Genomic DNA, 16,995 nt, shown 5'->3' with positions numbered 1-16,995 from the left:
TATAGTTTGGACACTGCAAACCTTGGCTATTTTACCTAACATATACAGCAGCACATTCTGCTCTACATAAGCCGGTGCATATTTCCTCCTGGCGAGGATGTTTTAATTTTTGGCCCCACAACCAGAATGCAAGGTTTATTAATCTTTTCGTTATAACTTAAACCAAAGACCAGCGACATTTATAGGTCAAATCCTACCCATGAGATTATTTTTCAGGCCAGAAGGAACATTTTAGAACAACATACAAGTAACAATACATCAGAAATCTTATCGGATTCCTTCATGATGGAAGAAACCTAAAACGATGTATAGAAGAAACATAAAACGTACGATACAACTGTTGAACGACGTGTTCTTATACCTTGGGACTTCCTCAGATACTTTTTTTTTCTTTTCTTTCCTCGTATATTTCTTAGTCTCGTGAACTTCGTTCAGAAACCAGTAGTAAAATAAAACACGTATCCATACTAAATGACTCACTAATGAAAATTAAGAAACACAATTTTGGAATGTGTCGTGACAAAATATGGTTTAGAGTATTTCGAGAGCAGTATTTTAATACATCCTGAAACTTAGTAAAACCTTGCTATGGCACAACAATTTGTGTAGATGATTGGTTTCAAGAATAACTAAAGAAAACAAATTGAAAAACACCGAACTAACACGTATTGAGTGCAAAATAACGAAACGAAATAATTATAAAAATTAATTTGTTAAAAATAATACTTTGACATATTTTATCATATGTTTATGCTACTTTCCAGATTAAAAAATCAATACTCCATTTCAGAAGAGTTTATTATCACTTTGGAAATATTACAATACCGTTTAAAGGTATCTGGCTCTTTGGCTTCATCTGGCTGACCCATACATAACTATTGCAGGGAAATCTTAGATGGTTTCAGACACCATCAGTATTTTTTCTGTTACTGTGTGTTTCTGTGTTCTGTTCTGGTATCTGGCTCTTTGGCTTCATCTGGCTGACCCATACATAACTATTGCAGGGAAATCTTAGATGGTTTCAGACACCATCAGTATTTTTTCTGTTAATTATTATTGTAGGGCCGTTAACTTCCCATAGGATGTATTAAACTTAATAATTTAAATAAAATCTCCAAATTTTGAATGCTAAAACTATTTTGCATAAGTGCTAAAGGCGATGCATAATTCAAAGCAAAATAAATCCTAAAACCTATAAAACTCAATCACGGTCAGTTCCCCAAAGAGCACAACTTTCGGCCAAGTAAATGCATATCTTGAAAGTCTCAACCAAACTCTAGCTTTGCGTCAGAACCACAAACGCTCCCTCCAGCACACTCTGTTGGTGAAGTTTAGCACACCGTGGTATCCCATTTCAACCGGGAAGGTACTCTGCTGGCCAAAAGTTTAAGCGAATCGATCGCTTCCGTACTGCTCCGAAGAAGAAGTCGATCATGCCATGCATCAGTCCATCATCGTCGTCATCTAAGATCTGCCCGTCAACGCCTTGGAGGCAGATGTAGCGCAAACTTTTTCGGGGCCGCTACACCAGGGGGGCAGCTCGAGAACGAGAGTATGCTGCCCATTGTTATCCAATATCTTTTCCCGTTTCGTTGGCAGCCGTGCTTTCCGGTAATTAACGACACCCTGGCAAAAGGCGAAGAGTGTTCCCAGCGTGTTTGTTCAGCTGCCGGCGATAGGGGTGTGTGTGTGTAAGGCAGGAAGGCAAAACGGAGAGAAAAGAGAAGCACAATTTTTTTTTTGAGTCCTAGCAAGTCCCAGCTGCCCATGACCTCCAGCTAGCGGCTGTTGCATCCGAGCCCTCCGATGTCAGTTTCCACAATCAAGCTGCAGGAAAAACTTTTGAACCGCCTTTTTGTGCGCCCGCCCTTCTCAACTCGCCCCTGTTCCCGTCAGCATTTTCTCCTCCAGGGCATACGACGTTCGGGCTGCTCTCGGAAGGGAAGTGAACTATGAATTGGACACCATCATCATTGTTAGAACTTTGTCTTTTAAGGCAAACCCGGGCGAGTTGGGCCGGCATTGGGTGTAGTTTTCGTTTTCTTAGCCTACGCGCGCCCAACCACAGCCGTCCGAATACGACCGTACGAGTCGGGAGGGAGCGTTTTGAAAGGTTCCGGCAAGATTTGCTTTTATTATTATTATTTTTGCTAGAAACTTCGGCACCACTGCACTACTCGACCCGCACAAGTTGATAAAGGTTATCCGCCGAACTCGGCTAGGGGAGAATGAGTGTATACCTTCTGCGCCATTTCTTGGCGCACATTTCAAACATTGGCCGTGAAAGCTTTGTTTTTCTTTCCGTCTTTCATTCCACGCTTTGCCCAAGCGCGAGCTCCACCCCTTTCTGTGCGGCATAATTAAGAACACTCTTGAGAATCGGAGCCGCTGATTTTGGCCCAACTCCATTCGGTTCCTTCGGGTAGCTCTGCTGGTTTCGGAAAGAAATAGTTTCATTTCCTGCGCTTCGGTATGCGACGGCCGTGGTCTTCCAATGTGGTCATTTTGCGCCCGCCAGATGGCAGTAAGTGTCTTCGGCGCCGGCGACTTAGTGCATGAAAGTTTCATTAATTCCACGTTGCAACGTTTTTGGGGCAACCAAAGTGTGGGGATGCCATCGTATGGCATATAAGGCAACCCTTAAGAACTAGAACCGGTTCGGTCATTAAACGCGGAAAGTGCGGGAAAAGAAAAGGGTTTCTTTTTTAAAGGAAACTCCATTCCACCGACCTTTGCACAGCTGGTTCCACACGAACGGAGCAATCGCACCGGAGATAGGAGGGAAAATGGAAATGGCTAGCAAATAGAGGTTTAATTTGGGACCTTTCACATCCACTCGGCCCTAAAGAAATGACACCATCAAAATCATGCAACGCGTCAAGCACATTTCACAGAAAAGATCATTTCGATGTTCCGCCGAACGGAGCGACCCGCCGGCCCAAATCAGTGTTAGGTGCAGACGGAATCGGCAAAACGGAACGGAATATAAATGTCCCGAAAGGTCGTCCAATCGCAACCGGAGTGGAAAGGGTGAGGATCCCGTCCTGCACTGTATCGGACAGCAAGTTCATTTATCGTCACGGCACAAATGACATCTTCGTCTGGTCGGTTTATGTTGGCCCCTTCCTACCTAGGAAGGTACCGTTTTGCTTCATCTTCACCAACAAATCATAACTGTATTGAACCGTCGTTATCCTCGGGCGGTTTGGCGACTGTGGCGACCGATGGCCATGGTGACCACGTTCGGCTCCGTTTTTTTCCCCGCTCCTATTTTGACGTATGATGAACCATCGATGAAAGCAGTGACAAAGGCATAAATCTTGGTGAGTTACTTTGAAACGAAAGGGCGGTCGGATTGGTTTTTTTACCACCACCCAAATCCACTCAAAAACGGATCCCGAGCCGCCCTTTTCGGTACCCTCTCCGGGCAGCGTTTATTTTAGCTTCACCGTGGAGTGGTTTCCTACAGCAGACACAGGAAATAGAAGAAAAAAAAAACGTTATCGCTTGCTCCATGAAGAAAAGTACCGCTCGGACCAATCGAGACACGGTTGGTGGCGGGAGAGGCGGCGTAAAACAAACAGGATGACTTGTGAAGTCTGCAACGAGCACGGAGCATCGCCATCGTCGTCCTCGTCGACAGGGCGTATACGTGTGTGTATTTGTGTGCTTGTCGTATGTTTACCAAGACTTTTTCGTTTATGATTATTACTATTTTTCCCACTTTATCCAGCCACGGCCATGGTGGCCATGAATAAAACATGACCTGCTGCAGAAGCAGCTTCCGAGCACGCCCGGGAACAAGCTTCCACGTACGGGTGAGCCAGCGAAGGAGAAAAAAAAAACAACTACAAGCTCCTTCGCATCAACCATGAGAGTGCCAATAAAAGTGATTCAAATCTAAAGCAGGGGACAGCCAAAATTCACCGATAGTTACGCTGCCGGGACAGTGGAGTTTTGAAGAAGCAAACCCCCATCCAACCCCCGGTGGCAAAAAGTGTGTGAGAATATTTATGAGAACTTCATTGGGCTGGAACGATGTGACATCAACGCGAAGACGGGCGCTTTACTATCATCCACAGGCCGATTGATTTTTCCCTTATCACCGAGCGTTAGCAACACAACATAGTTCGCGTATTTTACTATAGCTCGAACATCAACCAAATTTCACAATTACTCAAACATTCTAAACTCCATAAAACCTAAAATTATTCATGAAACATCAATATAATGTTGAAATACTCGTAGAAAACCAATTTCGCACCAAACTAAACTTGTAACATCATAAACGAAAGCTGGTATTTTAAAATGTCCATAAATATATAACAGTCATGTCATCTGATTTCCATTTTGTCAGACCTGTTAGTTGTTAAACAACATATTCAGAAATTGTTTGGAAGGATTCCTTTGGAAGGACCCATACATTTTAAAATTGTTAATCCACCTCGATGCACGGAACCGGAACAGAAAACGAAACCATACATCTTTCAGCGCGAACATTCTTCTTTTTTTGCGAACTAAACAAAACTGAATGGTCAATCAATTTTCTTGATTAGGTATTTTCTCAGTTCATTCTGTCCAATCAAGTAATCAAGCGAATCGAAGTGGTACCAAGCGATTCCACGGACGGTAGCAGCCGCAACAGAAAAGAAAGGGGGAAAACGCAAGCGAAATACACAACTGGCCCGAGCGATTGGACCAAAGAGGGCAGCATTTCGAAAATTGATATTTTCTATTTGTCCAACCGCTTCGGAGCGGACGGCACCGAACGGAGAGTTCTGGCGTCGGAAGGCGGGCTACGATGGCCGGTTGAACGATGACGAGGGAAGGACTGGCATCTGCGATCAGTCTTTTTGCCCCCGTTTAAATCAGTTAGATTTTTTAACAGCTCTTCTGGTTTGCTTCCCCGGGAAACGGCAATTACTGAGATTCCTCGGAAAGCATTTAGCTCCAGTGCCTAGCAGTTGCGGGGATTCTCTATTTTCCATCGAGAATGACCAGGAGCTAGCGATTGTTCGGGGTACGGTTGTTTGTTAATTTTTCAATTCCGCCATCGAGGGGTCGTAAAACGTTATCATAAATTCGTGCTACCCAGTGTTGGTTGTGGCAGTTCCAATTTTTCCCGATGAGACTCTCGGCCAATAAATAATCGTAATCGGGGTCCCCACTTTCAAGACGATTGAGTGCTATTCCGTGAGTGGAATATGAATGTGTTTGGGATACGTCAGCGTCCTAAAATTAACGGCATCCCCGACGAAGACTTCTTTTTCTTTACAACTCCTACATGCGCTCTAGCGAGAGTGAAAATTTAATTACATACCCTTCTCAGTCACTGCGGTGATGGGTACCTTCTACTTTCCTCCAAGAATCCAGCCACTCGTCATGCACTCGAAAGGAGCAACTTTTTTAATAGAAAAACTCAAACTGATTCACATTAATATTAAACGGGCCGGACTATAATTTCATTGATTTTTATCGGAGTTCAGTACCGTCATGAACGGGCCCGGAGTTGAGTACAGTTTCTTTGCACTTCGGCTAGCGCCATTTGGCTGCCGTGGAAGCTCGTTAAAGGCGCTATTCATCTTCTTCCCTATCGGTCATTACCCGTACACACATCGCTGCAAAAGGGAGTCCATAATGGAGCGTGATTAGACGAGAGGAACAAAACATAAAAAATAAAACGATGCATAATATCCCACCGAGAGTTACTTGGTGTCCTCCCACTCGATGTTTGAGAAGAAAATTAAAATCCACAAAACATGTGTTCATCTTGCATGGGACGAGATGAAGCATGCTTGCGGTGGCATTCTTCGGAAAGTATTTCTTTCTCTTCGAACGCTTGCCCGTGCCGTCCGTGCTCCTTTCCGAGGAAAAACTTATCCTCCAACCCAACCATCGGAGCCGCAGTAAACCCACAACACTGGGTGAGCCATGGCCGCATGGTAGTGGTTTTGTTGGAAAAGTCAATCAATATATTCGATTATGTTGTCTCATGCATTATTCAAACATAACGAGCGGACAAGAAGGGACGGCCGGAGGCAACCACGAAAACGACGACGTCTGGCGCAGCTGGGTGCCAGGGATGGCGCAAAAATCTGGGAAGGAGTGGGGAGGGGGATGGTAATGTCGCATAGTTTACAAGTTGAGACATGCAGTTTATTTATGATGGTGCAAACAACGGGAATGGCTAATGATTATCGCTTGCTTTGGCAGTGAATAAATAAAGCATATCCACCCAGATTTCCAATAAAGGGGTTTAAGATTTTTTTTACTTTCACGCAATTCAATTTCCTGGATCTCGTAATGAAGGCATTTTGCATAATGTAAATTTCAGTTTTTTAAATCCACTTGAATGGTTTTAATGTTTTGTTTTTTTTTTAATTTGAAATGAATCAAATATTTTTTTAATTTTTTTCCTTTTGTTTGTAACAGTAGAGATAAATGTTTGAAAGAATAAAAAAGTCGCATTATTTTTAACCTAGGTTACGAACTTCATACGAAGTAAATTCTAACCCACGGGGATCGAAATATAGGGAGTATGCAAATCATAAAAAATTTAAACAACCTATTTTCAAAAATTTTTGATATCTACTTAGGAAGTTGTAACACAAACTGCTTTTCAACAAATTTCAAAGAGAATTTTATCCCTTGAATAAAAAAAAAATAAACAATAAAATTTGTCTGCTTTTCATGTGAGCGTAGATGAAAGACGTTGTTACATTTCATTTAAATAGAGTGATTGTACCCAAGGGGGAATTCGCAGAGTTAGGGAATTAACAGAAATTTGTCATCATTCAGACCTCACAGGTTCCCATAAAAAGGCATTGTACGGAAGTGACTGCTGTAATTGAGAAAGTAACTTAATTGTGAACAACGCATATTTCGTATTGCATTTCAACATATACAGAAGCATATATGGCTCAACTGAATCTCGAGTAGTTAAATTAAACGCATTTAACCTCGAACATGAAAAAAACGGAAATCAAAAGTGACCCGTAAATACTTCATAAAATAATTATGCCATTTGGCATTTAGTCATAATTCGGTTTCCGGTCGGGATGTATCCTACAAGCGCGCATTTTTAACAGTGCAGGCACGGCCGCAACCTCACTTCGAGCAACCCAAGGCCAACTGTTCACCATTCAATTTCCAACCACCGGATGTTAATAGTTTCACGTCCATTGTGTTGCCTGCAAGCTTCCGGTGGGCAGAACAACTCGAAAAATGGCTCCAAAACCACTGCTGAGAGTTTCGGTGAGGGCCAAAAAACCAACGACAACAACAAAAAAAACCTCAACGCTAACGGGCAGGTGCCCATTGTGATTCAGCTCTCTTTCAGAGGGTCACAGTTGGAAAGTTGAACAGCGGAAAAAAAGAATCACTTTGTTTTGTTCCGCATTCGATATCGCGAACGAAAATGTTGGTTTTTTTTTTGGTTGCGCTTTGCATAACAACTGCCTCCAGCCCGAAGCCCCCGAAACATTCATGGATAATTTATTCCTGCTGCATACAAGCAATAAATATATTTTATTGTATTTATTTTTCCCTCCACTCGTCGATGGGTTGCGTTTCACTTCTTCATTTTTGCCATTGTAAGTGTGTGCGTTTTTATTCGCTGGGACTGTGTTTTGGGGTTTTTGGTTTGCTCTTCTTCAAGCAAACCCTGCCCGTGTTAGCTGATCGCCGAACATTGCGTCTGGCTGCCCTCCCGTGCGGCATTCTCGATCGTCCCGCGTAACGTCCTTCTGCACCAGATAGCCATTTTCACGCTACACGGCCCGGGCTACATTGTCACAACGCAAATTGGTTCAGTTTTGTCCAGTGGCTGTAGCGCATCAGAAACAACAAGAAAAAAAGCATAAAGCGAAAAATGGGACGAAAGCTCCCTCCACGCTTTGGGATGAAACCATGTTTTGGAGAAATTTTACGACCACTTGAACCTCCGTTTCACACGAGACGGCAGATGGAAATGGGTCGGTGCTTTAGCAAGCGTGTGGCATTACCGGTGGCCGCTCTCCCGAAAACCCGAATGAAAAAACCCTAAAATTTATTTTCGAGCAGTGAACAAAACACACAGGAAACATGCGGAATCCCATGAGGCTGATTTGTCCATAGTGACTTATAGTTGTGCGGAAAATATGTGCACGGCTTCTCCCACCAAATCTACGTTCAGTTGATAAAGAGTGTTCGAATTATATCAATAAGGAGAACTCACGATTTTCAACACCTCGGCTTTTTGAGTGAGTGACTACTAAAGTTATCGGTGTGTCTCTTCTGCGTATAAAATAGTTAAAAGTAATTTCTTGATATTTTTTCTTAAACAACCAAAATAAGATACATTTATTTCATTTCGGACAGCTGAAATGAGAGGTAGTTTTCTCTACTTCAATTCGCAAACGGGAATAGAACACGAACTCAAGCTTGTCGTAGAAGCTCATATGGAATGTAAAACGAATAAAACAGTCCCATGAAGCCTCCATTTTGCTGCGAACCCAGGTTCCTTGACTCCCCGTTGATGGATCAAATATGAATGAATCAATTAAAGTCTCGCGTCGGTTGCGTGCCGACGTTGACACGTGTCCGTTGACGTGAAATGAACGGTTGCCATTTTTGTTTCTGTTTTGTTATTGTCTCGACTGCCATTCTTGGGGTTTTTTTTTTTGGTTTTGTCAATGCGTCGTCATCGTATTAACCGGAGGTGTGCGTGCGTAGCGTTCGTTTTCGGGCTTGGTTTTTTTTCATGCTCATGATTTGTGATGGTCTAATCTTGTGCCTTAAGTGCAGAAGTATGTTCGTTGGCCGCGCGTGGAGTGCAACACTCTCGAGATAGCGTGCCGATGAGGGAGGGGATACTCCAAACCATAACGCTGTAATATCTAGTACGTACGGACAGCTAATAAATTTTCACACCCAACAGGGCACGACATTGCCCGACCGCTTCGGTTGCTACAGGGAAGATAAATTGATTGTTTAACAAACGGTAGCGGTTAACCACCGGGCGCCTCCATCGTCTCACGTGCGAGCGATGGAGGCGCACGGTTTCGCTAACTGATGGTGATTTTTCTCCGCTATGTAAACGCACTGATTTATTTGAGTGGTAATTTTTGGTTGAGTGTACATTTTCAGTTGGTAATGTTATTATTAGAATGTTTGATTATCTTCCATTCAAAATATCTAGGTATACCATGATATTTGTATTTTAATTATACATTGTATTATAATGATTCTCTACTAGGCGAGTTATCACCAAATATAATAATACATATGAAAGTGTATTGAAAATACTATAAAGCCATATTGAATCGTATTTCTATTGACCTAACAATTTATGCTCCCCATTTATGATTTCAATATAACATGGCACGTTTCAACACACTCAATGTCTTTTCTCAAATCATCCGGAAGAAAAACTATTATCCGATGCTTTCCAAAACTGACCCAGATAGCATCTTGCGATAGAATGTGATGCCCTTTTCCATAAATCCATACTGCCACATTTTTCCAAGCGAAGGAAACCTGAACGCCGGATCTGCTGTAATAAATCGCAAACGATCCCCATGGCCCAGAGGCGACATTCACCAGATGCTTTCAGTTTCAGCCAGTGCCGTAACCGAAGGATAAAACTAATTGATTTCATTATTCATGACATCGAACATTGCATTCCGCCACTTGCGACGCCCCGTGGCTTATCCTTCCGTTCGTCGTGGCACTGGAGCATCTCACATTATCGCCTGCATCGGTGCAGCGGTCAGTGTTCAGTTAAGCAGAAAAAGAATACCGGTGCCGACATGTGCTGCCGAGCGGCGAAAATTTATCTTTCCCACAATTCGACCGGATGCGCCAGGCCGAAATGATCGGGGGGAAGGGGGGGAAGGGGGGGGGGGGGGGCGGTGCATCAGAAATTTCAGGAAATACATTTGTACAGAGTCGATCCGGTTCTTTTTATTCAGTTATTTTAACATATTGCAAAGTTTTCTCCAAAAATTGTGAAGCTAAGAAAAACACCAGTATGAAACAATAGCACTTCAACTGAAAAACAACAAAACAATTCAACTGAAAAACATTCTTAGAATATACAATTTGCATCGACCTTTAGTCATTCGGATAAAATTGTTCTTTTATGCCTATTCCCGTCTAGGAACATCTTCCGATTTCTTTCCGAGAGCATGTTTCCTTCGAACGACCATCTGCTGGTCTTTATGCAACAACCAACCATCCTGACAAGCCAATTCATGCAGGATATTGTTAAGAACAGACCGGCAGGCCGGGACTGTGATAAACATTATGCATTGTATCGCCCTGGACGTCTGCTCTCTGGTCCAACTTGCTATTAAAATGATAAACTACGGCGATTTGCAGCTTGTTGCTGCAATGACCGACCTGTCATGGCGGAACAAGTGAGAGGTTTCTCCAGCTCCAAGTTCATGCTCAACGAGGAAACCATTTTTTTAACCAAAAGCAGACAACTTGAAGGACGTTGAAACATGTTTCTCGATTATCTGCGCGTAGGAGAAGTGTTACGGGGCAGCATACCGACACCGGTACAAGATGTACCGATGGATGCAGTTGCCAAATGATAAACCGAGACACTCAATAACATCGTAAGTTAGTCCCTTAGAAGCCGTCTTAGATGGGATTTTACACTGTCTTAAAAACACACACCGTGCGATCGAGCAATTCATCTGGTTCCCATTTAATTAAAATAGAAATTATAATATAGTAAAATTCATTCCAAAGAGTTTATTTAACTCTCGTCAACATTATATGTCTGGCAAGTTTGATTTATGCTAACCATCAATTCTAACATAATCGAGGAATATTTAAAATACAACAAATAAAATCCTTTGTACCTAAACCAATTATTTATTCTGAATATGAAAAATCAATTGAACTTAAAAAAAAAGTTGTGCTAAATGCTTTGATCAAATTTTATTCCATCAGTAGCAAAAGGACAAAATACATAAGCATCCTGCCATTTCATGCCAATGCAAAAACTCTCATCATAAATTATTTTCAAACAAGCAAAACTAAAAAGCAAATCGCTGCGATATAATGAAAAACAATTACCTTAAGCGATCACGTCCATTTCGAACTCTCTACCGTTCCAAAATGTCCGAGTTTGTTTCGAGCCAGAAAAATGGGTAAAATAAAAAAAAAAACTAGTCCGAAACAGGATGCAGCAAAGAGCAAACATTTACCTTTGGTACCTAGGAAATATGCACGCTGGTCGGAAAAAGCGGCCGAACTGGTTCCATGCAGATGATCCGGTTGTTTAAACGAAGAACTGGGAGCAAAACATAAATAAATAAAAGAAGTATCCAACGAAGGCGCTTCCGGCAAGCTGGCCCGATGGGTTGTCTTATCCCGGGGAATGTCGTGTAACGAGCATAAATCAGATCACCTTTGGAACACCGTGACCAAACCCGTCAGCCCGACTGCTTGTCCCTACACGTTGTCCACCCTCTCACGCTCTGTTTACAATGGTTCACCTTATTTCTCTCTCCCATCCTATTTCACAGATGTTGCTGCAGGTGTCCTGGGTGCGCCATCGGGACATCCATCTTCTGACGGTGGGCCGCTACACGTACACCTCCGATCAGCGCTTCCGGGCGATACATCATCCGCACACGGAGGACTGGAGCCTGCAGATCAAATATCCGCAGCATCGCGACTCCGGCATCTACGAGTGCCAGATCTCGACAACGCCCCACATGAGCCACTTTGTGCATCTGAACGTAATTGGTGAGTACCGTATCCGACCGTCCGCAGCCGGGAGGAGTAGAAAACTTTCTCTAACGTCGAGAGTGCACGCCAATGTCGGGAACCTGGTTTGCCTATGAATCCTGACGTCCGTCACCGAGCAACCAGTGCGCCAACGGTCGAGCTTCTGGCAAACGGCACAAGGGCATGCACGGAAATGAGCCTCGGATCCGGTCGGCTAGCTTCCTGGTGGCTTTCGGAGCAATTTCTAAATTAATTTTAATTCCCCCACGCCCTGACCGCATCGTTAAGTCTTTTCGGTGACCGCCGTCTCCGAGGCGGCCTCGGGTGAAACACATTCAAACACGCCCGGGCCCGGGTGAGAGTTCAAACCGATGGCGCCACGTGCACTCTGGGGAATTTGGACCTGTACACCCGGTCAGAGAACGCCATGGAAGTGATTTGTTTTATTTCGTGCAAAAATGGATAACATTTTAGGCAACGATTCAGTTTCGGTAGCACCTGAGGGAGCGGCTACGCTGGCTTCGTGTATGGTGCAGTGGAGTTTTCTGCCGGTTTGCAATGACTAGGGCATAAATTTGAAGTTTTAAATGATGAATTTAAGTTACGATTTACTTATTCTCGATATAATTTCGCATAATTTCACTATTCGATTCAGATCTCTACCATCAAAACCACAGTTTTAGGAAACCACATAATTCAGATTACTTTTCAAGGACACTTTGGTTGAACTAAGGCTAAATTGCCTTTTCAGCTTGTTAAAACTAGTGGTTTTGCAGTAATTATACATTCAGTATACTTTTCTATATGTTCAGTCGCAATGTTCATCTACCATGGTTTTTCCATCATGTCGGGATTTATTTATTTTAAAATAATTACGATATCGGGAAGAAGTCCAATAACTTATTCAAACCGTTTTTGCTTTTTAAAACCAGCATAAGGCATGCCTTAGCAGCGGAACACTGAGCAATATTTGATCAAACATACGCAATTTTTGATTCATTGAAGCTACACATTTTTTCATTCCTTGTTGTTCTGAGCTCAGCCAAGGTTTACCATGTTGCGTTCGATGCTTTCAAAACGTGTTCGGTCACAGCCAGTAGCTATGCGAATTAAGCAGTCTGTTGTATTCAAGGTAAACAATATGGCTCATATCTTCCACACACGCACTTTACAACTTATGCTCCATTTGACTGCTATGCAACATTCCGCGGTGCATTTCAGTGCATCTGCATATCAAAGCAGAAGCAATAGTAGCAATTGTGCATGAAATGAAACAACAAATTTAACGGCCCATTTGAATTCAGCGCATTCAGAGGGTAAAGTGGGATGGTAATTATGTGAGTCTGATCGCATTGTCACGATGCATAATGGCAGACAATGACGCGTGTAGCATGAAGTATTTCACAGCCTTCGAAGCAAAAACATTTTATTCAAATATATTTATATTCATATCAACATAGAAAACAATTTAATTGAAAAGTTTGAGATGTGTATTGCTTAAATTAAAAATAACATTAGTTTGTAAAGAATGATTTTAATTTAGTTAAAATTTAAACTTTAAAATTTCAACAGCTTTAGTTTTAAAATTTTAAGCTTTAGAAGTTTTAATAGCTATTCAATGAATAGCCAAGTCCCGGTATTTACATATAGCATTCTTCATGGTAGTCCTAGTGAACCGGCACTAAAGAATTTAGAGACTACACATACCGTCCGAGACAGTTTATACTCTGCTTCTGCACAATGGCTACCGAAAATTGTTTTCCAAAGCAATGTTTATCACAGCCAAGCAAGTATGAAACGTGAGTAAATATTTTACTACCTGTTTATTCACCAGAATCAAAACCAGTTTACCTCCAGATAGCTCCGTGCTCATACCAACATAGTGTACCTATGTGCATACCTTGTCCCACAATTGAACAATGCGGATTGAATCGGAAACGGATCCCGTTGTAAATGCGTTGACTACTGTAAAGGTATCGTTTGAAACCGGATTCAGTGAGAGGTAATGGTGCGATAATTCAGCGTTTCCCATAGACACTACATCCCTGCACTAATTCAATGGCTTAGCTCTGCGGGCTGTCGGCGAATGCCAGCTGCAATTGGTAACGAAAGGTACGGTCCAAGTCTCTGTCCTCATCTTTTCGCAGAAGTGGTCCGGTAAAATCCACCGTCATAGCGTAAACGTTACGAATCCATATATTCCGTTCGCTGGATAAATTTGGCTTCGAATGCAGTGCAGTTCCAGCCGCGAATTCATTGTCCACATGTGTTGCCTGGGATACGAAAGTTTAACAAGAGCATACCGTTTCTATGGACTGGTGTGTGTAAACATCCTGCTGCAATGCAGTCCCGTTGGATTGCTCCTGGGTTTTTGCATACCTTGCGTTGTTGATCGCACCAGAAACGCAATAGGTTTCTGATACCATTTACGTTAGAGTTAATTTGGTTCTCCTTGTCAACCGGACAACGAGGGAAATAAATACCAGGTACGAAATAACGTACCTGGTTACCGACAAGCCATCTGAAGCCCGAGACCTTAAACGTGTATGAAGTTTACACGAATTTTACAGGAATCACAACGCTCTACTATCCGCTCAAATATTGAGTAATTGTCCCTGCATAACTTTTCGCATGTAACCTGGAAAACTTGAGCAAGCACAGGTTCTGGCAACATTCTTTGGCTTCGTTTTAGCAACTCCCACAAACAAGTTTCACCAATTTGATGGACACAGTCGTTTCCGTCCATTTCCGGATTGAATACAAGCGAAGTTTGTCATTCCATCGACATCATCCTGGTTACGGAGTAAATATTTCCAACATGTGACACATGATCAGCAGAAATCATTTGCAATCGATAACAAAGCTAAAGTAATGACATCGGTTAAACCTACGTTCATCGTACCATTAACACACTCGATAGGTACAACAAAACAGCCTAGATTACGTAGGTCATAAAATGAAAATCTGAACCGAAAACATCGTCAAGTGGGAGCTGCATGCAATCGCACCTAATCCGACCCGTTTGGCAATTACAAACAAGAGGCTTAGCGCGATTTAGCGACCGTCAACGGTGCTAATGTGCAAGAATTTACAACGGTTTCGCTAACGAAACGACAACACACCAAAGCGATGCACTTTCGAAACCCCAAACTCCCTGACAAAGCAGCCAAAGGGAAAGGAAGGATTTGTTTACTTTTATCCACGAAAATTCACAATGATTCATGTAGCCAAGTTGTTTTTCGCTGAATAGAAATCCATGTACCAGGTTATCTGATTGCCCTAATGTTACAGTTGCTGTATCGAAACAAGAAACTCAAATCGAGTAATGGATATTTTTATTACGTTTTTATAAGGGTAAACGAAAGAATCAAAAAAAATTATTCCAACTGAATAAAACTAAATAAAGCAAAAAAAGTAAGGAAAATTCAATTTTTTAAATTGAATGATTTCTTTTTACAGAAGACTGGGTTTGTATTTGAATTATATAGCGTGCTTTTCCATTTTCTTGTGGTTTAATTTAAGCTACTAACCTATTAGTATTCACGGTGACACTGTTCAATTTCATTTAAGCTATTTTTCATTTCATTATAAATTTGGCTACAATCGGCGATTTCTTCCGTAATCGAGCTGTAGGTACATAAACTAATAGTCTTAGCATAGTGAAACAAAAACTATTATTTTTGTAAACGGAACATTTCCTTTCAAATGATCCTGTGCATACGTGGACCATTTTTTGGGGATTTATAACTTCTTGTCGTACTTCGCTAGGATTTTTGAAATTTGCTATTGACATCAACACAGAGACATAGAGTGTTTCCCGAGAGGGCAGAGGCATCCTGTCGGTGGTAAAGGGTGGAATCTTAACTGAGATGAGACGGCCCTCCATATAATAGAATCTGACTATTCTCGCAAGCAAAGAAAACTATCTAAAATAAATCTTAACGGGCAGAAGGTTGTTACGTGAAAGAAGACGGAGAAAGAGAGAGATTGGTGTTAACAAGAAACAATCAGCATTATAAATGTAGAATACTCATTCCTTACAAACTTGTTATGCAAACGTAAACTATAGTTAAATTACTGCAAAACCCGAGAAAAAATTAATGTGTTATCCTTGTTAAGTCGTTTCCTGCACAAACTTCGTCGATCGTCCAGCGAAGACGTAACATCCGACTCACCCTGTTACAGACAGAAAATAATTACGCCAACCACTAAGTGCAGCATGGCACCACGAAGTAAATTGTGGGCACTTATTCTTAGACCAGAATCCCTTCCTCAGCCCACCCCAAAGCTCGAAATTAAATCAGACGCCACGGTTCCAGCGTACGCTCGTGATGAAGAACAAATCTTCCCCGGATTGCCAGCAAAGCTCGTGGCCCAGCCAAGGATCCATCGCCACTAGATCGGGTCACAATAAATCACGGGAAAACCCCGAAAGCAATTTTCCGTATCAAATCACACCAACACAGCCGCACTGCCAACATCTTCCTCCACTGTCTGACTGCTGATGTTGGATAAAGGGGCACACGGAACGCCACGAGACCGAGGTGTAGGAGCTCGTGCAGCACGAGTGCGACCAAGGCCGTGCGTCCTCATGTGCAGCATATCTTGCTACATGGCACGATAAATTTCCGTGCTCATTTGCATACGGAAGAAATAAACCAAACCACGGCTTAATCGACAAACTCATAAAACTGAGTGTGGAGCAATTAAAACCATCGATAAATATTGGAGAGCGCATTCCGTCCGTGTCTTCGAGGACAAGGCGGACCGTGGAAGCTTAAAAGGATTCCCCGGGAGAAGGTGGCAAAACTCCAGCCCAGGCATCCAGGCCGGGTCCGGTTCCGGTTGGGAAAAGGTCGAAAGTTTTCACCGCCGGAGGAAGCAACATTCCGAGTGTAACTCGGGTACGCCTAGACTCCGTATTCTCCGAGACGGTACGTCGAGCGGCAGCTATTTCTGGACATCGTTAGCACCATCCAGATACCGCCGGAGATGCCCTGCGAGGAACATTACCGGAAGCGGAAAGTTTCCACTGGCCAAAAATAAACTTCCATTACACAGGGTGTGCAAGTGTTTAGGAAACCCGCTTAGCTTATCGCCGGGAAAACTTTTGGCCAAACTTTATTGGCCGATCCTCGCAGTAACGATTGCTCCTCGTTGTGTGCACTAAAGCACACTAACTTTTTCCATTGCTTCAACCGCATATGTTGTTCGATGCATTTCCATTGCAACAATCAAAATATTTCCCTGCGATGGATAAATAAATGGTCA

The 16,995-nt window shown here is 42.6% G+C and overlaps 1 protein-coding gene across 1 annotated transcript in view; it reads left to right on the top strand.

Annotated features, from left to right (window-relative positions):
- Nucleotides 1-16,995, top strand: part of LOC131260551 (uncharacterized) — a 77,949-nt gene that overhangs the window by 47,263 nt on the left and 13,691 nt on the right. Inside the window, exon 3 of the mRNA XM_058262304.1 lies at nucleotides 11,520-11,742. Within this exon, the coding sequence (XP_058118287.1) occupies nucleotides 11,520-11,742 (223 nt within the window). The remainder of the gene's footprint in view (nucleotides 1-11,519; nucleotides 11,743-16,995) is intronic.

The sequence above is a fragment of the Anopheles coustani genome, chromosome 3 (genome assembly GCF_943734705.1).
Source record: "Anopheles coustani chromosome 3, idAnoCousDA_361_x.2, whole genome shotgun sequence".
In the NCBI taxonomy this organism is placed as follows: Eukaryota; Metazoa; Arthropoda; class Insecta; order Diptera; family Culicidae; genus Anopheles; species Anopheles coustani.
This window is presented reverse-complemented; position numbering and strand designations above follow the sequence as displayed.